General features: G+C 36.8%; 1 protein-coding gene across 4 annotated transcripts in view; it reads left to right on the plus strand.

The window, feature by feature from the left end:
* LOC135690375 (uncharacterized) overlaps positions 1 to 16,170 on the plus strand; it is a 28,915-nt gene extending 12,745 nt beyond the window's left edge. For 2 of the 4 annotated variants that reach the window (XM_065207904.2, XM_065207905.2), the window contains 9 exons: positions 3,948 to 4,169; positions 4,731 to 4,967; positions 5,234 to 5,549; positions 6,356 to 6,544; positions 7,410 to 7,663; positions 11,687 to 12,541; positions 13,246 to 13,329; positions 14,041 to 14,109; positions 14,659 to 16,170. In XM_065207904.2, the coding sequence (XP_065063976.2) occupies positions 3,948 to 4,169; positions 4,731 to 4,967; positions 5,234 to 5,549; positions 6,356 to 6,544; positions 7,410 to 7,663; positions 11,687 to 12,541; positions 13,246 to 13,329; positions 14,041 to 14,109; positions 14,659 to 14,976 (2,544 nt within the window). In that variant the 3' untranslated portion in view covers positions 14,977 to 16,170. The remainder of the gene's footprint in view (positions 1 to 3,947; positions 4,170 to 4,730; positions 4,968 to 5,233; positions 5,550 to 6,355; positions 6,545 to 7,409; positions 7,664 to 11,686; positions 12,542 to 13,245; positions 13,330 to 14,040; positions 14,110 to 14,658) is intronic. The other 2 variants (XM_065207907.2, XM_065207906.2) reach the window with 2 other exon arrangements.
* Positions 16,171 to 27,789: the final 11,619 nt, after the last annotated feature.

Genomic DNA, 27,789 nt, shown 5'->3' on the forward strand with positions numbered 1-27,789 from the left:
CACTGCACTGCACTGCACTGCACTGCACTGCACTGCACTGCACTGCACTGCACTGCACTGCACTGCACTGCACTGCTCTGCTCTGTACTGTACTGCACTGCACTGCACTGCATTGCACTGCACTGCTCTGTACTGTACTGCACTGCACTGTACTGTACTGTACTGTACTGTACTGCACTGTACTGTACTGTACTGTACTGCACTGTACTGCACTGCACTGCACTGCATTGCACTGCACTGCTCTGTACTGTACTGTACTGCACTGCACTGCACTGTACTGTATTGTACTGTACTGTACTGCACTGTACTGTACTGTACTGTACTGTACTGTACTGCACTGTACTGTACTGCACTGTACTGCACTGCACTGCACTGCACTGCACTGCATTGCACTGCACTGCTCTGTACTGTACTGCACTGCACTGCACTGTACTGTACTGTACTGTACTGTACTGTACTGCACTGTACTGTACTGCACTGTACTGCACTGCACTGCACTGCACTGCACTGCATTGCACTGCACTGCTCTGTACTGTACTGTACTGTACTGTACTGTACTGTACTGTACTGTACTGTACTGTACTGTACTGTACTGTACTGTACTGTACTGTACTGCACTGTACTGCACTGCACTGCACTGCACTGCACTGCATTGCACTGCACTGCTCTGTACTGTACTGTACTGTACTGTACTGTACTGTACTGTACTGTACTGTACTGTACTGTACTGTACTGTACTGTACTGTACTGTACTGTACTGTACTGTACTGTACTGCACTGTACTGTACTGTACTGTACTGCACTGCACTGCATTGTACTGTACTGTACTGCACTGTACTGTACTGTACTGTACTGCACTGTACTGCACTGCACTGTACTGCACTGCACTGCACTGCACTGCACTGCACTGCACTGTACTGTACTGTACTGTACTGTACTGTACTGTACTGCACTGTACTGCACTGCACTGCACTGCACTGCACTGCACTGCACTGTACTGTACTGTACTGTACTGTACTGTACTGCACTGCACTGCACTGCACTGCACTGCACTGCACTGCACTGCACTGCACTGCACTGCACTGCACTGCACTGCACTGCACTGCACTGCACTGCTCTGCTCTGTACTGTACTGCACTGCACTGCACTGCATTGCACTGCACTGCTCTGTACTGTACTGTACTGTACTGCACTGTACTGTACTGTACTGTACTGCACTGTACTGCACTGCACTGCACTGCACTGCACTGCACTGCACTGTACTGTACTGTACTGTACTGTACTGTACTGCACTGCACTGCACTGCACTGCACTGCACTGCACTGCACTGCACTGCACTGTACTGTACTGTACTGCACTGCACTGCACTGCATTGCACTGCACTGCACTGCACTGCACTGCACTGTACTGTACTGTACTGTACTGTACTGTACTGCACTGCACTGCACTGCACTGCACTGCACTGCACTGCACTGCACTGCACTGTACTGTACTGTACTGCACTGCACTGCACTGCACTGCACTGCACTGCACTGCACTGCACTGTACTGTACTGCACTGCACTGCACTGCATTGCACTGCACTGCACTGCACTGCACTGCACTGCACTGCACTGCACTGCACTGCACTGCACTGCACTGCACTGCACTGCACTGCACTGCACTGCACTGCACTGCACTGCACTGCACTGTACTGTACTGTACTGTACTGCACTGCACTGTACTGCACTGCACTGCACTGCACTGCACTGCACTGCACTGCACTGCACTGCACTGCACTGCACTGCACTGCACTGCACTGCACTGCACTGCACTGCACTGCACTGCACTGCACTGCACTGCACTGTACTGTACTGTACTGTACTGCACTGCACTGCACTGCACTGCACTGCACTGCACTGCACTGCACTGCACTGCACTGCACTGCACTGCACTGCACTGCACTGCACTGCTCTGCTCTGTACTGTACTGCACTGCACTGCACTGCATTGCACTGCACTGCTCTGTACTGTACTGTACTGCACTGCACTGCACTGTACTGTATTGTACTGTACTGTACTGCACTGTACTGTACTGTACTGTACTGTACTGTACTGTACTGCACTGTACTGTACTGCACTGTACTGCACTGCACTGCACTGCACTGCACTGCATTGCACTGCACTGCTCTGTACTGTACTGCACTGCACTGCACTGTACTGTACTGTACTGTACTGTACTGTACTGCACTGCACTGCACTGCATTGCACTGCACTGCTCTGTACTGTACTGCACTGTACTGTACTGTACTGTACTGTACTGCACTGTACTGTACTGTACTGTACTGCACTGTACTGCACTGCACTGCACTGCATTGCACTGCACTGCTCTGTACTGTACTGTACTGCACTGCACTGCACTGTACTGTATTGTACTGTACTGTACTGCACTGTACTGTACTGTACTGTACTGTACTGTACTGTACTGCACTGTACTGTACTGCACTGTACTGCACTGCACTGCACTGCACTGCACTGCATTGCACTGCACTGCTCTGTACTGTACTGCACTGCACTGCACTGTACTGTACTGTACTGTACTGTACTGTACTGCACTGCACTGCACTGCATTGCACTGCACTGCTCTGTACTGTACTGTACTGTACTGTACTGTACTGTACTGTACTGTACTGTACTGTACTGTACTGTACTGTACTGTACTGTACTGCACTGTACTGCACTGCACTGCACTGCACTGCACTGCATTGCACTGCACTGCTCTGTACTGTACTGTACTGTACTGTACTGTACTGTACTGTACTGTACTGTACTGTACTGTACTGTACTGTACTGTACTGTACTGTACTGTACTGCACTGTACTGTACTGTACTGTACTGCACTGCACTGCATTGTACTGTACTGTACTGCACTGTACTGTACTGTACTGTACTGCACTGTACTGCACTGCACTGCACTGCACTGCACTGCACTGCACTGTACTGTACTGTACTGTACTGTACTGTACTGCACTGCACTGCACTGCACTGCACTGCACTGCACTGCACTGCACTGCACTGTACTGTACTGTACTGCACTGCACTGCACTGCACTGTACTGTACTGTACTGCACTGCACTGCACTGCACTGCACTGTACTGTACTGTACTGCACTGCACTGCACTGCTCTGTACTGTACTGTACTGTACTGCACTGCACTGCACTGCACTGCACTGCACTGTACTGTACTGTACTGCACTGCACTGCTCTGTACTGTACTGTACTGTACTGCACTGTACTGTACTGTACTGTACTGCACTGTACTGCACTGCACTGCACTGCACTGCACTGCACTGCACTGTACTGTACTGTACTGTACTGTACTGTACTGTACTGCACTGCACTGCACTGCACTGCACTGCACTGCACTGCACTGCACTGCACTGCACTGCACTGCACTGCACTGCACTGCACTGCACTGCACTGCACTGCTCTGCTCTGTACTGTACTGCACTGCACTGCACTGCATTGCACTGCACTGCTCTGTACTGTACTGTACTGTACTGTACTGTACTGTACTGTACTGTACTGTTCTGTACTGTACTGTACTGCACTGCACTGCTCTGTACTGTACTGTACTGTACTGCACTGCACTGTACTGTACTGTACTGTACTGTACTGCACTGCACTGCTCTGTACTGTACTGTACTGTACTGCACTGCACTGCACTGCACTGCACTGCACTGCACTGCACTGCACTGCACTGCACTGCACTGCACTGCACTGTACTGTACTGTACTGTACTGTACTGTACTGCACTGCACTGCACTGCACTGCACTGCACTGCACTGCACTGCACTGTACTGTACTGTACTGTACTGTACTGTACTGTACTGTACTGTACTGTACTGTACTGTACTGTACTGTACTGTACTGTATTGCAGTGCATTGTACTGTTCAATTTTCTTTCCAGGTCAGCAAAAGATGGGAAGATAAGGAAAAGACGGGTGAACTCAGCTCCGAATTCCAGCGCATTGAAGAGCAGTCAAAGAAGAAAGTTGAAGGTGACACTGCTACTGAAAACAAAGACGAAAAACCCAATGAAGAAGATTCTAGCAGAAGAAGACGTGGAAGAAGAAATCGTGAAGATGCAGTCGATGAAGAAGATGATGATGTTGGCGCGGTTAATGGAGAGGTGGGAAGAAATTCCATTCTATCTACTTCAAATCTTCCATTCTCTGGATTTTATCATAGAAACAACTTTCTCCTTTGATTTTCTTTGAAAGAATTAACAGCCTTCGGAAACGTTTGTAAAGTCATCTTTCTGGAAAGGTGTCATTTTTTGATATTTTGGAAAATATCTCTGGCCGTCTGCAATCGTATGCAATAATTTTTTAATCTGCAAACTTTTGCCAATCTTATCAGATTTAGCCGCCTAACATGTTTTTGGCACTATTTACTTTAGGCCATGTGCCGTAACGTACGTTAGCCAGTTATACGATACCCAAGTTATAAACTCCGGATTGGAGCCTCAGTTGGGTACATGCTGGACATCGCATTGAAACGTTGCAGATTCGATAGTGTGTTTGCCGAATGCGTTTGGACAAATTCCAAATGCATTAGAAATTATATCTGTATGTGTGAATGGGAAATAGAAATTGACGTGCGTAAATAATGGCAATACTGAAGATGAAGTTATGTAAACAGAAATTGAAAGCGTTCATCAGTTATTTTTAATGTTATTTGTTGTTCTTAGGAGGGCCGAAGAAGAGGAAAAGATTCAGCTTCTGCAATTAACAGTGCTGAGGGAATGGGTGCAATGCAGCGAAGGAGGGGTAGAAGAGGAGAGGACCTGGAGGATGATGACGCTCAAAGTAACCAAAAGGAGACGGATGATCAAGACGAGGCTGATGGGAAACGAGGCAAAGGCAAAATGGATCCCGAGACAAGAAAAAGAGCAATGCGTGGTGGGAAAGTTGTTGAGGATGAGCAGGTAGCTAGCAGCTGTAATGGGGGCATATGTTTGTGGGGGATGGGGGATGATTTCTAAGGGGGCATTGACATGCTTTCTACTCATTTATAATAAGAGCTTGAAATAACAGTTATAGGGTTTTGAGATGCATCATAAAAATAGTTGTTCATGGTATCAAAAAATTTCATTGGAAATTGGTATAAACTTGATGTATATTTACTTTATTGCTATTTTAAATTTCAATAATTTCATTATAGTTTAAATAGTTTCCTTAAACTCTGTCTTAGGTACCTCTTGGAGCAGCGACGCGTAGACGCAAGAAAGTTGACGATGACGAGCCGGAGGAGCTTGATTTCAGTCAATTTGAGCAAAAAGAAGCTGATAAGGAAGAAGAGGCGGAGGAGGCCAGCAACCCCTCGAGCAAAACGCGCATTCCCTCGGGTAGGCAGATCGCAGGACAGCAAGTTGCGTCTCTAGATAACGCTCCAATGCGAAGGAGAAGGAACAAGATACCCGCGGATGATGAAGAAGATTTAGATGCAATGCTTAGCAGTGTGGACGGGGGGAGCACTCAGCCTAAGGAGAGAAAGAAACTGCCAAACGGTAAGTGGTAGAAACTTGCAATAATAATTCGATTAAGCTTCCTGCTTGAATAATCCCCCCCGTTAATTATTGCAGAAATTGTACAGCGAATGTACAGATTAAACTAGACAATATATGACTAGACAGGAGAATATACTACAATACAAAACAATACAATACAATACAATACAATACAATACAATACAATACAATACAATACAATACAATACAATACAATACAATACAATACAATACAATACAATACAATACAATACAATACAATACAATACAATACAGTACAATACAATACAATACAGTACAATACAGTACAAAACAGTACAAAACAGTAAAATACAATACAATACAATACAATACAATACAATACAATACAATACAATACAATACAATACAGTACAATACAGTACAATACAGTACAATACAGTACAAAACAGTACAAAACAGTACACAGTACAGTGCTATTCGACGAAACAAACACAACTAAAAAAATGCTGTACAGAGGTTAAATTGTGATAGAACGTGATACGAGCCAATACAATAACAACACAGTACAATACTATAAAGCACAAACAATATTTCATAAAATAATACAATAAAATGAAACACAGTCAGATACAACACAATGCAACATAATATATGAAACAATACAGTTCAGTACAACGTTATAAAAGACATTACAATACAGATGATTAAATATGATACAGCGTGATACAGGGTACCTAATAGTTGCACTACTGTACACTCGAATAGAGTCAGTTACAGTAGAATATTAGAAAATATTAGGAAACTTGAAAGGGCTGTTCTTTTAGAGCCACTTGAAGGAGAGGTCGACAATGATACGGTACGGCGTAGGAGAAGAAGGGAAGATGACGAAGGAGAAAGCCTCGATGATATTTTGGGTTCAGTTCCTCGAAAAGAGGCTGATGAGGACGAGTTCGAAAACGACTTGGATGGAGACGAGACTGTAGATAATAGCGGTCACAGTCGAGTCCCAAGCGGTATGAAATGCGTGTTCAGGCGTGTATAAGCGTGTTATGGCGTGTTTTGTCGTGTTTTGGCGTGTTCTTTTCAGTTTTAAGTCTTGGTAATTGCAAAAGCCACGTTGAGTGAATACATGCATCACCTAAGGTGCCCGTTTCCTCGCTGATAAAGAAATGTTTTGCAGTTTTTTCTGGGTAGTTCGTGAAGCTTCCGGCATCAGTAAAGACTAGCTGCCTAAATGTGATTCGAATGCCTTAAGACAAAGGTTGTATAACACTGACCTGGGGATTTCTCATCAACCCCCAGGTTCTGAAGTTCCCATGTGCATCTCTCAACCCCTTGGATAGTCCAATTGACCCCCAAGTGGCGACATGAGCCAATTGAAGACACCTGCCTTCCACCACGTTGAAGACTCCAGCAGGTGTCCCCACAGCTTCCCTACAGCTCTTTTCATTTGTGATTCCCTAAATCTGACCCTCCTTTTAATCTCACTGCCCCACAACTGTGTGTACCAGAGGTGGCTCAACGGCACTTTCAGCTGCTATCCCTCCCGGGAACTTGGCAGCTTAAGGCACAAGAGGAATTCCCCGTGTCAGCAGCTGTTTCTCACCCGCATATCTGAATTAAGGGTACCAGGGGAGCATGTCCCTAAATATTTCGAAGACTGTCCCTTTTTCTTGGAAGCACCCCTTTAGAGCTTTTGGGTAAACATCCCTTCTCTGCGGCATATATTATCTTCCTGTCTGTTTCCCTCCCACTTTTAAATGTATGTGACACCCCTGGTCCCTTACAACTGTCCCCAACATTATTTTCGCTCCCACTGCCCTGCAACCGTTATCTTTCATTCACTGTGTTTGATATCCTATACCCATCTCTTGACAGGAAAATCAATCGGAGCTCAGCCAGTCAACAGAATGGAGACAGCTTCAATGAAGGGTAGGCGAAGGCGAAGGGTCCCGGATGATGAAGAGGGCGAAAGCCTAGACGATCTTTTGAAGTCAGTAGACAAAAAGGCGGAACCAGAAGAACAGACCAATGATGATACCGAGGCACAAGAAGCCGAAGATAAAGAGTCTCATTCGAGGAGAGAATCTGCTACTAAACTGCCCACAGGGAGACAAGTAAGAAAACAAGAGGTAAGACAAATTTCTCAACTTTTACTTGGCTTATTGTAAGTCGACAGAAGATATGAAATTGTGATTAATAATGGACGGGATATAACGCGCAGGAAGACATAAACCGCGTTTTTTGTACTCCTACTGTTATGCAAACCCGGGAGTAAATGACGACATTCACGAGGTTGATGCGCGGGAAACTAAAACAAACGTCATTTGCAACAACGTGACTCATTTTATGCGCGGAAGGACTGATCGAATGCTGTTTAATATAATTCAGCTCTTGCTGGAAACGCCAAGAAAACATCAAAACGGGTAGGATTTGTGTCCCGTTTGATGCGCAGGAGAACTCGACATAAGCTAATCAATATATCTACATTTTTGCTGAACACGCCAATAGAACACTTACTTACGGGATATGACGCGTTCTATGCGCGGGAGAGCTGGAAAAGCACGACTTTCTGCAGCTTGACTCGTGTTTGTGTTACACTTAGACGCTAAGCTACCTGCTACAGAACTATTCTCAACAGACTCGCAGAAATGCGAACATGGACGGGACATTACGCATTTGAAGCGCGGGAAACTTCAGATATCATTTATCAAACATTTTAATATGATGATTTAAGATAAACCCAGTCATTCAACATTTTCGAAAACACGTCAAGGCAATTTGGACCCAATGAAAAACCGGATTATGTTATAATCGACGCTCTTCGACGTTGGTAAAGTAAAGGTAAAGGTTAGTCCCCCGTATTCGAGATCGAACGTCGGGGAATGCGCCGTTAGGGGCGCATCGTCCTGAGCCATGACATTGTGTGGTAGGGTGGGCAGTTCATTTCCACGCCGCTTTTACCTCTCTAGTATGTTTCGACTAGGTACTCATTATCAGCTGAGTGAACTGAAGGCCATCCACGGGCCGGGGCGCTGCCATGGCAGTCGAGCGCCTTAACCACTCGGCTAACGCAGCACCAAAATTCACGCTCTCTAACGTTTACATATCCTAAATTGTTAAAACAATATAAAGCAATGTTTGTATCAATTTGAAACAGCTATTTTGCTATCAGCCAGTAGCTTTGGTAAATTAAAAACTCTGGTTTTACCTGCTATATATTAATAGGTATCGCAGCAGAAAATTATGAAAAGCAGTTTTGAAAAACAGAAACAAGCATACAATTAGGCATTTGCGACTGAGAAGACATTTACGCCACACACCAAGACCACAAATTACGAAGATTCGCAACCAATTGAATCGACACTTGTGAAACTACTTGTTCGGAAACGCTGTTTGTAGCACATTCATTAATGCATACTCCTTCAACAACATTCAGTCACCAAACTAGTTGTTATGAAGACGAAACATATTTGGTCACGCACGATACATGTAAAGAGGCATTGCGCTACAAATGGACATTTGTACCAAAGAGTGACAGAAACTGGGCGACAGTGCCAAAACTACTTGCTCAACTTATTATCAAAAGCTGTTTGTAGCACATTCATCAATACATACACCCTCAATACTGGTTTCACAGATAACGAATCATATTTGGCGATACACAATGCGTGTAAAATGACAGTGAGTTGAAAATGATTTTGGTACCAAAGTGTGACGGAAACTTAGGGACTGTGCCAAAACTACTTGCTTTACTTATTCTCAAACGCTGTTTGTAGCACATTCATCAATACATACACCCTCAATACTGGTTTCACAGATAACGAAACATATTTGGCGATACACAATGCGTGTAAAATGACAGTGAGTTGAAAATGATTTTGGTACCAAAGTGTGACGGAAACTTAGGGACTGTGCCAAAACTACTTGCTTTACTTATTCTCAAACGCTGTTTGTAGCACATTCATTAATGCATACTCCTTCAACAACATTCAGTCACCAAACTAGTTGTTATGAAGACGAAACATATTTGGTCACGCACGATACATGTAAAGAGGCATTGCGCTACAAATGGACATTTGTACCAAAGAGTGACAGAAACTGGGCGACAGTGCCAAAACTACTTGCTCAACTTATTATCAAAAGCTGTTTGTAGCACATTCATCAATACATACACCCTCAATACTGGTTTCACAGATAACGAAACATATTTGGCGATACACAATGCGTGTAAAATGACAGTGAGTTGAAAATGATTTTGGTACCAAAGTGTGACGGAAACTTAGGGACTGTGCCAAAACTACTTGCTTTACTTATTCTCAAACGCTGTTTGTAGCACATTCATCAATACATACACCCTCAATACTGGTTTCCCAGATAGCGAAACATTGTTGGCGATACACAATGCGTGTAAATGGCAGTGGTTTGAAAATGATTTGTGCACCAAAGTGTGACAAAAACCTAGTGCCAAAACTACTTGTTCAACTTGTTCGAAACACTGTTTGTAGTACATTCGTTAATGCATACACCCTAAACAGTGGTTTTCCAGGTGACGTAACATAGTTGGCGATGCACAATACGTGTAAGATGACAGTGAGTTGAAACTGATTTTTGTACCAAAATGTGACAGATACCTAATCACTGTGGCAAAACTACTTGTTCCACTTGTATGAAAGCGCCCTTTTGTAGCACATTCATTAATGCATACACCCCCAACAATTTTTAGCCACCAATTACACTGATTTTCAGGATGACGAAACATAGTTTGGAATACAGGGTGCTTAAAAAATGGCGGTGGGTTTCAGATGACATTTGTACCAAAGAGTGACAGAAACGGGACGACAGTGCCAAAGCTTCTTGCTCAACCTGCTCGAAAACGCTGTAATTCATTAATGCATTCACCTTCAACAACATTCAACCACAAATTCCAATGGTTTTAAGTTGGCAATGCGCGATGTGTGTAAGAGCAGTTGGGCTAAAAATAACGACTATACCAAAGAGTGACAGAAACTGGGTGACAGTGCCAAAACTTCTTGTTCAACCTGTTCTAAAACGCTGTTAGTAGCACATTCATTAATGCATTCACCTTCAACAAAATTTAACCACAAATCACAATGGTTTTAAGTTGGCGGTGCAGAATATGTGAAAGCGTCATTGGGCTATAATTGCTGTTTGTTCCAGGAAGTGACAGAAACCGGGTGACAGTGCCAAAACTTCATGTTCAACTTGTTTGAAAACGCTGTTAGTAGCACATTCATTAATGCATTCACTTTCAACAACATTCAAACAAAAACTACAATGGTTTTAAGTTGGCGACAGACGATATGTGTAGGAGTTGTTTGGCTACAAATAACGTTTGTTCCAGAAAGTGACAGAAACCGGATGACAGTGCCAAAACTTCATGTTCAACTTGTTTGAAAACGCTGTTAGTAGCACATTCATTAATGCATTCACCTTCAACAACATTCAATCAAAAATTACAATGGTTTTAAGTTGGCGACGGACGATATGTGGCTACAAATAACGTTTGTTCCAGAAAGTGACAGAAACTGGATGACAGTGCCAAAACTTCATGTTCCACTTGTTTGAAAACGCTGTTAGTAGCACATTCATTAATGCATTCACCTTCAACAACATTCAACCACAAATTACAATGGTTTTATGTTGGCGACGGACGATATGTGTAGGAGTTGTTTGGCTACAAATAACGTTTGTTCCAGAAAGTGACAGAAACTGGATGACAGTGCCAAAACTTCATGTTCAACTTGTTTGAAAACGCTGTTAGTAGCACATTCATTAATGCATTCACCTTCAACAACATTCAATCAAAAATTACAATGGTTTTAAGTTGGTGACGGACGATATGTGGCTACAAATAACATTTGTTCCAGAAAGTGACAGAAACCGGATGACAGTGCCAAATAATCTTGTTCAACTTGTTTGAAAACGCTGTTTGTTACAAAATGATTACTCATAAACTTCCAACAACATTCAACCACCAATTACACTTGTGACAAAACAAAGTTGGTGATAGACAATACGTATGCAATGGTATTGTGGTACAAATGACATCTGTACCATAAGGCGACAGGGACTGGTTCAAAAAGTCGAGAAATTGACCTCCTGAAAAAATGTATGTGAATTTCATTCTTCAGGTAGCAGAACTATCTCCGTTGTCTTTCAAAAATCGACGTCGAAACAAGGTTTACGACGATGAAGAAGAAGATATCGATTCGCTGTTGAGTTCTGTTGCTCGGAAAAATGACGATCAGGTTGATGAAGAAGATGTGCTGGATGGTGATGACACTGCGGATGTGGGAAAAACAAAGAGATTACCACGTGGTCAAAGGTTAGAGGACGTAGGAACGGAGAGATTCGAAGCAGCGACAATGAAAGGCAGACGGAGGCGAAACAAAGATGGCGAAGAAGATATTGATGCGGTGAGTATTGATGAGGAAGATGAGGAAGAAGGGGAATATGCTGTAAATGGAGAAGGTACCAGGAATGATGCAAGGAAGAAACATCGCCCTGGCGTTGCTCATGGAAAGGAAGGACTCGGTGCAGCAACAAGAAAGGGGCGGCGTCATCATGACTTTGAGGATGATGACATTGTTGATGACGTCACTGATTCTGCAGAAAGTGGAGGAGAAAGTAGCGATGCATCGGCTAGAAAAGAAAACAGTCAGAATGTCGGTAAGAAAGAAAAAAGTGCTCGAATACCCAAAGGAAGGCAGCTAACGACCCAAGCAAGAGAAGGCCTTGGTGCCGTGACCATGAAGGATAGGCGTCGTCGTGTCATACACGATGAAGAGGAAGATATCGATTCGATATTAGCAGATGCTGTCGTTGAGAAACATGACACAGAAGAAAGTACAGATCGAAATAACAATGATGTAGGCAAACAAAGGGATCCAAGGATACCTAAGGGTGAAAGAATTACAGCTCCTCTCCAAAGTGGTTTGGAGGCCGCTTCCTTCAAAGGCAGGCGCCGAAATAAAATTGTTGACGAGGTAAGCAGAAAAAATTAGTGAAAGGAGAGTTCATGAATCGAAAAGTGAATATCCTGAAACCAGGTAATGTATTAGTCTTTTAAGAAACACAGCGAAAGGAGTGTAATCGTCAGCGCCCTATTTTGGGTCTATTAGTCTAATTATTTAAGTAAGAATTTACGAGCAAAATTAACCCCTTTTAGTTTGTGTTAGCTACGTGTTACCATTTGTAACCAAAAGTAACTGCCTGTGATCAATAGAATCATTTGTTTCTTCTTCAACCAAGAAAGATATTGGAAACCACTTGTAATCTTATGTAACCATTCGTACCTGCCTGTTCTCAATGACGTCATTTCCTTCACTTAGTAACTTATATAAGTGCCATAGATAATCATATGTAACTAACAGTAACTATCTGAAATCGCTTGCTCAACAAGTTGGTTACCGTAGTAACATATGTTTCAGTAGAAAGTAGGGAGTCATATAAGACAGGCATCCTCTAGAGGAATCACGTGACTTTGGCAGCCATAAATTACAACAGTTCATTGACAGAGCATGTTTCTAAAATTAGATGAAGATAACTTAATGTAATCAGTCTCAAGTCCACCAATAGCATTGCAGCTCGGGAATAATAGCTGAATTCATTCTGGTATAGCCTCTTCTTTTGTAACGATTCAATGTTTCATTTTCTTGATTTTAGAGGACATTAATTTTTCATTCAACAGGAGGAAGACATCGACAAACTACTTTCAACCGCTCCTTCTACCAAGAAGGAGGAAGGGAAGTCCAATAAGGATGGCACAGAAAAAGTATGAGCCGATTGTACTTTAATCATCGTTATTGATGACATAATAATTAGTTGTCTAGTACTCAAAGCAAGCTTTTTGATGTCCCTCATTATGAGGATAAGGAGACAGGTGTTAGCTTTCTGATATACCCACTTGTCAAAGCGCATATCTCTGGAAACTTCACGTAAAGTAACCCTTTGATCTTACACAATATTCATAAATGCTCTTTCCATGAGCATGAAAAATTTGTCGTTTATATTGCTTATAATTTTAGATTTTACAAGCGTCTTTGTTTAATTCAAACCGTCGTTCCATTGTGACCTTAGTTCAAAGAGTTTGATACGGGTTTTGTAAAATCAATCGTCTTCTAAGTTGAAAAAGATTCTACCTAAGAAATTTTGCAGAATGAATCCAACACTCGTGTGAAAGATTCTTGCTTTCCACATCTAACTACTGCCACTAAAGGATGCGTAACATGTTTTTATTTGAACAAATTCTTTGGCGGTGCAAAATTTGAAAACGGCTTTGAAAGAAAAACAAAAATTTCACAACATACTAACATTCAGAGAGTCCTGGGAATTTTATACGTCAAAATTAGGGTCCAACAAAACATCGGGCTTTTTTCTCATTGGTCTATTTCGATCCACAACTGGGTATACATTTTCAGTCTTGTTATTTTGAACCCTTCTTCTGAAGTTTTATAATGACAATCATAACATTTGCTATTTGCAGTCTGAGAGTTTTGCCGAAAAAAGACGGCGCCGACGAGGCGAAGATGAGGAGGAGAAGAATGAAGAGGAGGTAAGATATTTTATCAAGGCTTCAGCAGCAATCATAATTTATCTCAGAGCTTGCTACTTTATCGCTGTACTTTATTTACGGTTCATATTTACTCACTGACCAATCAAAACCCTCCAGTTCCCAAACGGGTCACTGAGCAGCTTCTATTTGATTGGCTTAATTTCCCTCACTGCTATTTCAAACCTGTGCGAAACGTATTTAGAGACTAACTGCGATTAGTGCAAGTCAACGTAAGTGACAAATAAGGTGACATTGTTTGATACTTCTGTTTAATTGGCTTGAATAGCAGTCTCGATTGTTCTCACTGCTATTTCAAACCTGTGCGAACCTTATTTAGAGACTAACTGCGATCAGTGCAAGTCAACGTAAGTGACAAATAAGGTGACATTGTTTGATGCCTCTCTTTAATTGGCTTGAATAGCAGTCTTGATTGTTCTCACTGCTATTTCAAACCTGTGCGAACTGTATCTAGAGACTAACTGCGTTCAGTGGTAATCGACGAAAGTGACAAATAATGTGACATTTGTGTGACATGATCTATCGCCTTAGACCGTCGCCAATGGCTACCAAGAAGATGTTGACACCCGTCACGAACGCCGCAGGCAACGCCCTAAGGATGACGACGATGATGTAGACGCTGAGAAAAAACGGGAGCAACGGAGGAAACAACGTGAGGCGAATACCGAAGAGAAAGTTTCAAACGGAACTGCGAAGGAAGCAAAGCCTGCTCCTGTGGAGGAGAAGAAAGCCCCGGAACCAAAGAAACCAGCACCTGTTATTAAAGTGCCGGAAAGGCCAGTGGTTGATATGTCGAAGCCAATGTCGCTAAGAGAGAGACGAAGACTGAAGGAACAAGGACTTTTATAAAGTTATGATTGCACTTATTTTGCAGATGTCCTGTGTTGCTTCTATTTGTATCATATACGCTGTTTTGATGTATCCAATAGGTAAATGCATTCAAGGAATCCTACTTATGCTTAATTCTAAGTTATGTAGACTTAACGAGTTGACACCATGTAAGTTCAAAGGCTATGAGTTAAAAGTCATGATCTTTGACCTTAGTAAGAATTTTGGAAGCCATTTTAAAGGGTTAAAGTCAAAAGTGATGATTGTGACCTTGGTGAAATCCTTTTAGACCAACGTATGCTCAAAGCCTGTGCGTCAAGGCTTTGATCTGTGACCTTAGGAACAATATAAGTTCAAAAGGCCAGAGCCATAGGTCAAGATAGTGATCGCAGGAGAAAGTCTTGACTCGATGTTCAATAAGATGAAGGGCTATTAGTTCATCCTGAAGATCAGTTTTTCTTGATGATGGGGCAACCGTGCATAAATAATTTTAAATAATTCTTGTAAAGTGAGATGAAACGAGTCAAAGGTCATGACCTCCAGTAATAGGTCATTAAAAGGTTAATATTAAAGGATAGTCGTGATGTAATTTAACTAGTGCAACTGTGGCCTATCTAATGAATTCTTCCAGTTAGCGATTAACCCACTATAACCAGGTGACATACGAGCTTAAAATGTACCGAGCGTAGTATGTGCTCTTATTCAGATGTTGCCACGATGCAAGTTGGATTTAGATATTTGTCCCAGGCAGTTGAGATCAGTACTTCAACCGCGGGAGAAGCGCGTGTTTTGAATTCAGTATCCAACTGCTAAAGTGCTTCTGCGTACATAAGTGCGAGAATCGTTTATTGCGAGAATCCTGCAATTCAAATCCCTCAAGAAATCTGTTTTTAAATCCCGCTTTTTTTTACAAAAGAAGTCCCGCAGGATCCCGCGTTTTCATGGTAGACTGCAACTTTGTGAGATCTGCGCTTTCCAGCAAATCCCATTCAACAATATCAGAGAACGAATTTGTTTCTTGGGTGCTTCGGGTTGCATTTTATTAACGCTTCTTGTGGTTGTAAGTCGAACGATATCAAGCAGCAAAATTTGTTTGTACCACTAAATGTTAATTTATCAATATTAATTGAATTCAGAAAGTTTTTTGTAAAGTTTTGCTTTAGTTAACTTTATCTTATGTTAAAAATATCGTCTTTTATACATATATAGTCTGAATGGTGCTTTTTCTGTTTCTTAGTCTAAAAGAATTTGATTTTTAAACCCAGCTTGCAACATTAGAAATGGCAAATTGAGAATAACTGACCAAAACATGGACTGATTTCCAAGCAATTTGCAGCAAGAACAGAAAATTTAGATTTTAAGAGTAGAATTCTAGATGCCTGTCACGGGAGATTCACTGTATTGCGGCCAGGGGGTGTAGTGCTACCAGAATAACAATGAGGCCTCTAGGGCAAAATAGTGTAAAAACATTTTGCTCTCGACACACTGCACCCCTGGTCGTGACTGTTTGGCAATTTATTCAAACCCCTGCATCAACGGGTCTTCAAGTCCCAAATGAGCGACCTGCACGTTCTCTGTGGCAGGTCAACAAAAGATATTGTGAGTAGGGGAGCAAGTTTATTGGACAAACAAAACGAGACTTTTGTTTGGATATTCAAAGTAGGTCAAAATGAGAAGAAACAAGGAGCTGTGCATAGCTCGGCCGTGAAGTGCCACGTTTGATGTATTTTCGATAAAAATGGCAGGAAATGTCAACTTGGTTGTTATGCCAAAAGTATACTGAAAGAGTTAAATCATTTAACATTTAGACGAAAGCGGCTTCCATTCGTATACATTTTAATCGAATACCATAGTACACGATATCTTGTCATTAAAGCGAGGATATTGTATGCGACAAAGGTTTAGCAGAACCAAATCGTTGAAAAGTGGAAAATACGTTCAGTTTGAAGAGAGTTAAAGGCAGACAACTTTATCTTGGTGCTTCGAATTAAGATGAAAGTGCCCATCGGACAAGAGCTGTTTGAAACCAATGGAGTTTGACTTCTAATGGAGAAAGAGCCACAAATTCTGACCGACAGGTAGAAGAAAGTGAAGGTGTCGAAGACAATCCTGGTGCGTTGGCCTATCAAACTACAGCCAGAGTCAAGAAAACCTGATTCATTACAACCCACTAACGGTGGCACCTTTACAAATCGTGCTGGTGTACTGCAAAGTGGAAGCAATCATAAACACGAGAGGGGAATTTTTTTACATATGATGGTTTTCCCTGCTGTCACAAACGATCTGTAGCCCAATTCACCAAGATTTCAATGTGGCAGATATATACTGGCTAGGAAATTCTTACATTTCAAGAAGTAAGTGACGTTTATTTATTGGAAATTCTTGAGCAATTTTGAACTTAATAATTCTTGCACCTAGATCTTCAATCAAATCCAAATGCAAGTTTAATACCGGTTTAGAAATTTGCCATTTACAGGAGGTAACGAAAGGCCACAGCTTACTCAAGGCTTTATTTTTCAAACACTTACGTTTTGTCCTTTCGACAAAGGAATTGATCTTAGATGCAATATTCCGGACCCATATTCTTCGCTTGTCTGTCATGATTAAATAAAGAAAATTATCTACTTCTCAAACAGCGACATTTAACAGCGCCAAAATTTGATTCAAACCGATAGATAAAGGCATAGTAAAATCGTCAATTTGTTTAAAAATTTTTTTATCTTAAAAACAGGTTGATTATCTTTATTATAATCATGAAGAACTTAAAGAGCAGTTTAGTTTCGGGAAAAAAGTCAATCTTTCTGGAAATTAAGTGATTTTTAGGGCGGATATTTTTTGATGAAAAAGCAAGACTAAAGGCTTAGAAAAATCGTCGATTTTTTGGGAAAATTATTCTTTTTAAAAACAGGTTGGTTAGCTCTATTATGATTAGAATAAACTAAAAATCAGTTTATTTTTTGGAAAAAAGTCGATTTTTTTTAGATTTAAGTGTTTTTAAACCGGTCATTTTTTGATGAAAAAGTAAGGCTATAGGCTTCGAAAAATCGTCGATTTTTTTGGAAAAATTTTCTGTCTAAAAAAGGTTGTTTGGCTTAAATATGAACAGAATAAACTACAAATCAGTTTAGTTTCAGGGAAAAAGTCGATTTTTTTAAGATATCAGTGATTTTTAGATCGGCCATTTTTTGATGAAAAAGTAAGGCTATAGACTTAGAAAAATCGTCGATTTTTTTGGAAAAATTTTCTGTCTAAAAATAGAATAATTAGCTCTAGTATGATCAGAATAAACTAGAAATCAGTTTACTTTCGGAAAAAAAGTTGATTTTTTGAAAAAATAAGTTATTTTTAGAGCGGTCATTTTTTGATGAAAAAGTAAGGCTTTAGGCTTAGAAAAATCGTCGATTTTTTTGGAAAAATTTTCTGTTTAAAAACAGGTTGTTTAGCTTTAATATGATCAGATTAAACTAGAAATCAGTTTAGTTTCGGGAAAAGAGTTGATTTTTTGAAGAAATAAGTGATTTTAAGAGCGGTCATTTTTTGATGAAAAAGTAAGGCTATAGGCTTAGAAAAATCGTCGATTTTTTTGGAAAAATTTTCTCTCTAAAAACAGGTATTTAGCTCTAGTATGATCAGAATAAACTAGAAATCAGTTTAGTTTCGGATAAAAAGTTGATTTTTTGAAGAAATAAAAGATTTTAAGAGCGGTCATTTTTTGATGAAAAAGTAAGGCTATAGGCTTAGAAAAATCGTCGATTTTTTTGGAGAAATTTTCTGTCTAAAAACAGGTTAATTAGCTCTAGTATGATCAGAATAAACTAGAAATCAGTTTATTTTCGGAAAAAAAAAATGATTTTTGAAGAAATAAGTGATTTTAAGAGCGGTCATTTTTTGATGAAAATGTAAGGCTATAGGCTTAGAAAATTCGTCGATTTTTTAGAAAAATTTTCTGTCTAAAAACAGGTTAATTAGCTCTAGTATGATCAGAATAAACTAGAAATCAGTTTATTTTCGAAAAAAAAGTTGATTTTTTGAAGAAATAAGTGAATTTAAGAGGGGTCATTTTTTCATGAAAAAGTAAGGCTATAGGCTTAGAAAAATCGTCGAATTTTTTGGAAAAATTTTCTGTCTAAAAACAGATTGTTTAGCTCTAGTATGATCAGAATAAACTAGAAATCATTTTAGTTTCGGAAAAAAAATGATTTTTGAAGAAATAAGTGATTTTAAGAGCGGTCATTTTTTGATGAAAAAGTAAGGCTATAGGCTTAGAAAATTCTTCGATTTTTTAGAAAAATTTTGTGTCTAAAAACAGGTTAATTAGCTCTAGTATGATCAGAATAAACTAGAAATCAGTTTATTTTCGGGAAAAAAGTTGATTTTTTGAAGAAATAAGTGATTTTAAGAGCGGTCATTTTTTCATGAAAAAGTAAGGCTATAGGCTTAGAAAAATCGTCGATTTTTTTGGAGAAAATTTCTGTCTAAAAATAGTTTGTTTAGCTCTAGTATGATCAGAATAAACTAGAAATCATTTTTTTTTCGGGAAAAAAGTTGATTTTTTGAAGAAATAAGTGATTTTAAGAGTGGTCATTTTTTGATGAAAAAGTAAGGCTTTAGGCTTAGAAAAATGGTCAATTTTTTTGGAAAAATTTTCTGTCTAAAAACAGGTTAATTAGCTCTAGTATGATCAGAATAAACTAGAAATCAGTTTGGTTTCGGTAAAAAAGTTGAATTTTTGAAGAAATAGGTGATTTGAAGAGCGGTCATTTTTTGATGAAAAAGTAAGGCTATATGCTTAGAAAAATCGTCGATTTTTTTGGAAAAAATTTTTGTCTAAAAACAGGTTAATTAGCTCTAGTATGACCAGAATAAACTAGAAATCAGTTTAGTTTCGGAAAAAAATTGATTTTTTGAAGAAATAAGTGATTTTAAGAGTGGTCATTTTTGGATGAAAAAGTAAGGCTTTAGGCTTAGAAAAATGGTCAATTTTTTTGGAAAAATTTTCTGTCTAAAAACAGGTTGATTAGCTCTAGTATGATCAGAATAAACTAGAAATCAGTTTAGTTTCGGAAAAAAGTTGATTTTTTGAAGAAATAAGTGATTTTAAGAGCGGTCATTTTTTGATGAAAAAGTAAGGCTATAGGCTTAGAAAAATCGTCGATCTTTTTGGAAACATTTTCTGTCTAAAAACAGGTTAATTAGCTCTAGTATGATCAGAATAAACTAAAATCAGTTTAGTTTCGGAAAAAAAGTTGATTTTTTGAAGAAATAAGAGATTTTAAGAGTGGTCATTTTTTGATGAAAAAGTAAGGCTATAGGCTTAGAAAAATGGTCAATTTTTTTGGAAAAATTTTCTGCCTAAAAACAGGTAAATTAGCTTTAATGTGATAAGAAAGAGCAAGAAATCAGTTTAGTTCCGGGAAAAAAGTTGATTTTTTGAAGAAACAAGTGATTTTAAGAGTGGTCATTTTTGATGAAAAAGTAAGGCTATAGGCTTAGAAAAATCGTCGCTTTTTTTAGAAAAATTATCCGTCTAAAAACAGGTAAATTAGCTTTAATAGGATCAGAAAGAGCAAGAAATCAGTTTAGTTCCGGGAAAGAAGTTGATTTTTTGAAGAAATAAGTGAATTTAAGAGTGGTCATTTTTTGATGAAAAAGTAAGGCTTCAGGCTTAGAAAAATGGTCGTTTTTTTTGGAAAAATTTTCTGTCTAAAAACAGGTTAATTAGCTCTAGTATGATCAGAATAAACTAGAAATCAGTTTAGTTTCGGAAAAAAATTGATTTTTTGAAGAAATAAGTGATTTTAAGAGTGGTCATTTTTTGATGAAAAAGTAAGGCTTTAGGCTTAGAAAAATGGTCAATTTTTTTGGAAAAATTTTCTGTCTAAAAACAGGTTGATTAGCTCTAGTATGATCAGAATAAACTAGAAATCAGTTTAGTTTCGGAAAAAAAGTTGATTTTTTGAAGAAATAAGTGATTTTAAGAGCGGTCATTTTTTGATGAAAAAGTAAGGCTATAGGCTTAGAAAAATCGTCGATCTTTTTGGAAAAATTTTCTGTCTAAAAACAGGTTAATTAGCTCTAGTATGATCAGAATAAACTAAAATCAGTTTAGTTTCGGAAAAAAAGTTGATTTTTTGAAGAAATAAGAGATTTTAAGAGTGGTCATTTTTTGATGAAAAAGTAAGGCTATAGGCTTAGAAAAATGGTCAATTTTTTTGGAAAAATTTTCTGTCTAAAAACAGGTAAATTAGCTTTAATATGATCAGAAAGAGCAAGAAATCAGTTTAGTTCCGGGAAAAAAGTTGATTTTTTGAAGAAACAAGTGATTTTAAGAGTGGTCATTTTTGATGAAAAAGTAAGGCTATAGGCTTAGAAAAATCGTCGATTTTTTTAGAAAAATTTTCTGTCTAAAAACAGGTAAATTAGCTTTAATAGGATCAGAAAGAGCAAGAAATCAGTTTAGTTCCGGGAAAAAAATGGATTTTTTGAAGAAATAAGTGATTTTAAGAGTGGTCATTTTTTGATGAAAAAGTAAGGCTATAGGCTTAGAAAAATTGTCGTTTTTTTTGGAAAAATTTTCTGTCTAAAAACAGGTTAATTAGCTCTAGTATGATCAGAATAAACTAGAAATCAGTTTAGTTTCGGAACAAAGTTGAATTTTTGAAGAAATAAGTGATTTTAAGAGTGGTCATTTTTTGATGAAAAAGTAAGGCTTTAGGCTTAGAAAAATGGTCAATTTTTTTGGAAAAATTTTCTGTCTAAAAACAGGTTGATTAGCTCTAGTATGATCAGAATAAACTAAAAATCAGTTTAGTTTCGGAAAAAAAGTTGATTTTTTGAAGAAATAAGTGATTTTAAGAGCGGTCATTTTTTGATGAAAAAGTAAGGCTATAGGCTTAGAAAAATCGTCGATCTTTTTGGAAAAATTTTCTGTCTAAAAACAGGTTAATTAGCTCTAGTATGATCAGAATAAACTAAAATCAGTTTAGTTTCGGAAAAAAAGTTGATTTTTTGAAGAAATAAGTGATTTTAAGAGCGGTCATTTTTTGATGAAAAAGTAAGGCTATAGGCTTAGAAAAATCGTCGATCTTTTTGGAAAAATTTTCTGTCTAAAAACAGGTTAATTAGCTCTAGTATGATCAGAATAAACTAAAATCAGTTTAGTTTTGGAAAAAAAGTTGATTTTTTGAAGAAATAAGAGATTTTAAGAGTGGTCATTTTTTGATGAAAAAGTAAGGCTATAGGCTTAGAAAAATGGTCAATTTTTTTGGAAAAATTTTCTGTCTAAAAACAGGTAAATTAGCTTTAATATGATCAGAAAGAGCAAGAAATCAGTTTAGTTCCGGGAAAAAAGTTGATTTTTTGAAGAAACAAGTGATTTTAAGAGTGGTCATTTTTGATGAAAAAGTAAGGCTATAGGCTTAGAAAAATCGTCGATTTTTTTAGAAAAATTTTCTGTCTAAAAACAGGTAAATTAGCTTTAATAGGATCAGAAAGAGCAAGAAATCAGTTTAGTTCCGGGAAAAAAGTTGATTTTTTGAAGAAATAAGTGATTTTAAGAGTGGTCATTTTTTGATGAAAAAGTAAGGCTTCAGGCTTAGAAAAATGGTCGTTTTTTTTGGAAAAATTTTCTGTCTAAAAACAGGTTAATTAGCTTTAATATGATCAGAAAGAGCAAGAAATCAGTTTAGTTCCGGGAAAAAAGTTGCTTTTTTGAAGAAATAAGTGATTTTAAGAGTGGTCATTTTTTGATGAAAAAGTAAGGCTTCAGGCTTAGAAAAATGGTCGTTTTTTTTGGAAAAATTTTCTGTCTAAAAACAGGTAAATTAGCTTTAATATGATCAGAAAGAGCAAGAAATCAGTTTAGTTCCGGGAAAAAAGTTGATTTTTTGAAGAAACAAGTGATTTTAAGAGTGGTCATTTTTGATGAAAAAGTAAGGCTATAGGCTTAGAAAAATCGTCGATTTTTTTAGAAAAATTTTCTGTCTAAAAACAGGTAAATTAGCTTTAATAGGATCAGAAAGAGCAAGAAATCAGTTTAGTTCCGGGAAAAAAGTTGATTTTTTGAAGAAATAAGTGATTTTAAGAGTGGTCATTTTTTGATGAAAAAGTAAGGCTTCAGGCTTAGAAAAATGGTCGTTTTTTTTGGAAAAATTTTCTGTCTAAAAACAGGTTAATTAGCTCTAGTATGATCAGAATAAACTAGAAATCAGTTTAGTTTCGGAAAAAAGTTGAATTTTTGAAGAAATAGGTGATTTTAAGAGTGGTCATTTTTTGATGAAAAAGTAAGGCTATAGGCTTAGAAAAATCGTCGAATTTTTTGGAAAAAATTTCTGTCTAAAAACAGGTTAATTAGCTCTAGTATGATCAGAATAAAGTAGAAATCAGTTTAGTTTTGGAAAAAAAGTTGATTTTTTGAAGAAATAAGTGATTTTAAGAGTGGTCATTTTTTGATGAAAAAGTAAGGCTATAGGCTTAGAAAGATCGTCGAATTTTTTGGAAAAATTTTCTGTCTAAAAACAGGTTTATTAGCTCTAGTATGATCAGAATAAACTAGAAATCAGTTTAGTTTCGGAAAAAAAGTTGATTTTTTGAAGAAATAAGTGATTTTAAGAGTGGTCATTTTTTGATGAAAAAGTAAGGCTATAGGCTTAGAAAAATCGTCGATTTTTTTGGAAAAATTTTCTGTCTAAAAACAGGTTAATTAGCTCTAGTATGATCAGAATAAACTAGAAATCAGTTTAGTTTCGGAAAAAAGTTGATTTTTTGAAGAAATAAGTAATTTTAAATGTGGTCATTTTTTGATGAAAAAGTAAGGCTATAGGCTTAGAAAAATCGTCGAATTTTTTGGAAAAAATTTCAGTCTAAAAACAGGTTCATTAGCTCTAGTATGATCAGAATAAACTAGAAACCAGTTTAGTTTCGGAAAAAAAGTTGATTTTTTGAAGAAATAAGTGATTTTAAGAGTGGTCATTTTTTGATGAAAAAGTAAGGCTTTAGGCTTAGAAAAATGGTCAATTTTTTTGGAAAAATTTTCTGTCTAAAAACAGGTTGATTAGCTCTAGTATGATCAGAATAAATTAGAAATCAGTTTAGTTTCGGGAAAAAAGTTGATTTTTTGAAGAAATAAGTGATTTTAAGAGCGGTCATTTTTTGATGAAAAAGTAAGGCTATAGGCTTAGAAAAATCGTCGATATTTTTGGAAAAATTTTCTCTCTAAAAACAGGTATTTAGCTCTAGTATGATCAGAATAAACTAGAAATCAGTTTAGTTTCGGATAAAAAGTTGATTTTTTGAAGAAATAAGTGATTTTAAGAGCGGTCATTTTTTGATGAAAAAGTAAGCCTATAAGCTTAGAAAAATCGTCGATTTTTTTGGAGAAATTTTCTGTCTAAAAACAGGTTAATTAGCTCTAGTATGATCAGAATAAACTAGAAATCAGTTTATTTTCGGAAAAAAAAAATGATTTTTGAAGAAATAAGTGATTTTAAGAGCGGTCATTTTTTGATGAAAATGTAAGGCTATAGGCTTAGAAAATTCGTCGATTTTTTAGAAAAATTTTCTGTCTAAAAACAGGTTAATTAGCTCTAGTATGATCAGAATAAACTAGAAATCAGTTTATTTTCGAAAAAAAGTTGATTTTTTGAAGAAATAAGTGAATTTAAGAGGGGTCATTTTTTCATGAAAAAGTAAGGCTATAGGCTTAGAAAAATCGTCGATTTTTTTGGAAAAATTTTCTGTCTAAAAACAGATTGTTTAGCTCTAGTATGATCAGAATAAACTAGAAATCATTTTAGTTTAGGAAAAAAAGTTGATTTTTTGAAGAAATAAGTGATTTTAAGAGTGGTCATTTTTTGATGAAAAAGTAAGGCTTTAGGCTTAGAAAAATGGTCAATTTTTTTGGAAAAATTTTCTGTCTAAAAACAGGTTAATTAGCTCTAGTATGATCAGAATAAACTAGAAATCTGTTTAGTTTCGGTAAAAAAGTTGAATTTTTGAAGAAATAGGTGATTTGAAGAGCGGTCATTTTTTGATGAAAAAGTAAGGCTATAGGCTTAGAAAAATCGTCGATTTTTTTGGAAAAATTTTTTGTCTAAAAACAGGTTAATTAGCTCTAGTATGACCAGAATAAACTAGAAATCTGTTTAGTTTCGGAAAAAAATTGATTTTTTGAAGAAATAAGTGATTTTAAGAGTGGTCATTTTTTGATGAAAAAGTAAGGCTATAGGCTTAGAAAAATGGTCAATTTTTTTGGAAAAATTTTCTGTCTAAAAACAGGTTAATTAGCTCTAGTATGATCAGAATAAACTAGAAATCAGTTTAGTTTCGGTAAAAAAGTTGAATTTTTGAAGAAATAGGTGATTTGAAGAGCGGTCATTTTTTGATGAAAAAGTAAGGCTATAGGCTTAGAAAAATCGTCGATTTTTTTGGAAAAAATTTTTGTCTAAAAACAGGTTAATTAGCTCTAGTATGACCAGAATAAACTAGAAATCAGTTTAGTTTCGGAAAAAAATTGATTTTTTGAAGAAATAAGTGATTTTAAGAGTGGTCATTTTTGGATGAAAAAGTAAGGCTTTAGGCTTAGAAAAATGGTCAATTTTTTTGGAAAAATTTTCTGTCTAAAAACAGGTTGATTAGCTCTAGTATGATCAGAATAAACTAGAAATCAGTTTAGTTTCGGAAAAAAAGTTGATTTTTTGAAGAAATAAGTGATTTTAAGAGCGGTCATTTTTTGATGAAAAAGTAAGGCTATAGGCTTAGAAAAATCGTCGATCTTTTTGGAAAAATTTTCTGTCTAAAAACAGGTTAATTAGCTCTAGTATGATCAGAATAAACTAGAAATCAGTTTATTTTCGGAAAAAAAAAATGATTTTTGAAGAAATAAGTGATTTTAAGAGCGGTCATTTTTTGATGAAAATGTAAGGCTATAGGCTTAGAAAATTCGTCGATTTTTTAGAAAAATTTTCTGTCTAAAAACAGGTTAATTAGCTCTAGTATGATCAGAATAAACTAGAAATCTGTTTAGTTTCGGTAAAAAAGTTGAATTTTTGAAGAAATAGGTGATTTGAAGAGCGGTCATTTTTTGATGAAAAAGTAAGGCTATAGGCTTAGAAAAATCGTCGATTTTTTTGGAAAAATTTTTTGTCTAAAAACAGGTTAATTAGCTCTAGTATGACCAGAATAAACTAGAAATCTGTTTAGTTTCGGAAAAAAATTGATTTTTTGAAGAAATAAGTGATTTTAAGAGTGGTCATTTTTTGATGAAAAAGTAAGGCTATAGGCTTAGAAAAATGGTCAATTTTTTTGGAAAAATTTTCTGTCTAAAAACAGGTTAATTATCTCTAGTATGATCAGAATAAACTAGAAATCAGTTTAGTTTCGGTAAAAAAGTTGAATTTTTGAAGAAATAGGTGATTTGAAGAGCGGTCATTTTTTGATGAAAAAGTAAGGCTATAGGCTTAGAAAAATCGTCGATTTTTTTGGAAAAAATTTTTGTCTAAAAACAGGTTAATTAGCTCTAGTATGACCAGAATAAACTAGAAATCAGTTTAGTTTCGGAAAAAAATTGATTTTTTGAAGAAATAAGTGATTTTAAGAGTGGTCATTTTTGGATGAAAAAGTAAGGCTTTAGGCTTAGAAAAATGGTCAATTTTTTTGGAAAAATTTTCTGTCTAAAAACAGGTTGATTAGCTCTAGTATGATCAGAATAAACTAGAAATCAGTTTAGTTTCGGAAAAAAAGTTGATTTTTTGAAGAAATAAGTGATTTTAAGAGCGGTCATTTTTTGATGAAAAAGTAAGGCTATAGGCTTAGAAAAATCGTCGATCTTTTTGGAAAAATTTTCTGTCTAAAAACAGGTTAATTAGCTCTAGTATGATCAGAATAAACTAGAAATCAGTTTATTTTCGGAAAAAAAAAATGATTTTTGAAGAAATAAGTGATTTTAAGAGCGGTCATTTTTTGATGAAAATGTAAGGCTATAGGCTTAGAAAATTCGTCGATTTTTTAGAAAAATTTTCTGTCTAAAAACAGGTTAATTAGCTCTAGTATGATCAGAATAAACTAGAAATCAGTTTATTTTCGAAAAAAAGTTGATTTTTTGAAGAAATAAGTGAATTTAAGAGGGGTCATTTTTTCATGAAAAAGTAAGGCTATAGGCTTAGAAAAATCGTCGATTTTTTTGGAAAAATTTTCTGTCTAAAAACAGATTGTTTAGCTCTAGTATGATCAGAATAAACTAGAAATCATTTTAGTTTAGGAAAAAAAGTTGATTTTTTGAAGAAATAAGTGATTTTAAGAGTGGTCATTTTTTGATGAAAAAGTAAGGCTTTAGGCTTAGAAAAATGGTCAATTTTTTTGGAAAAATTTTCTGTCTAAAAACAGGTTAATTAGCTCTAGTATGATCAGAATAAACTAGAAATCAGTTTAGTTTCGGTAAAAAAGTTGAATTTTTGAAGAAATAGGTGATTTGAAGAGCGGTCATTTATTGATGAAAAAGTAAGGCTATAGGCTTAGAAAAATCGTCGATTTTTTTGGAAAAAATTTTTGTCTAAAAACAGGTTAATTAGCTCTAGTATGACCAGAATAAACTAGAAATCAGTTTAGTTTCGGAAAAAAATTGATTTTTTGAAGAAATAAGTGATTTTAAGAGTGGTCATTTTTGGATGAAAAAGTAAGGCTTTAGGCTTAGAAAAATGGTCAATTTTTTTGGAAAAATTTTCTGTCTAAAAACAGGTTAATTAGCTCTAGTATGATCAGAATAAACTAGAAATCAGTTTAGTTTCGGTAAAAAAGTTGAATTTTTGAAGAAATAGGTGATTTGAAGAGCGGTCATTT

The sequence above is a fragment of the Rhopilema esculentum genome, chromosome 1, assembly GCF_057945365.1.
Source record: "Rhopilema esculentum isolate cy_ngs chromosome 1, ASM5794536v1, whole genome shotgun sequence".
Classification (NCBI taxonomy): Eukaryota; Metazoa; Cnidaria; class Scyphozoa; order Rhizostomeae; family Rhizostomatidae; genus Rhopilema; species Rhopilema esculentum.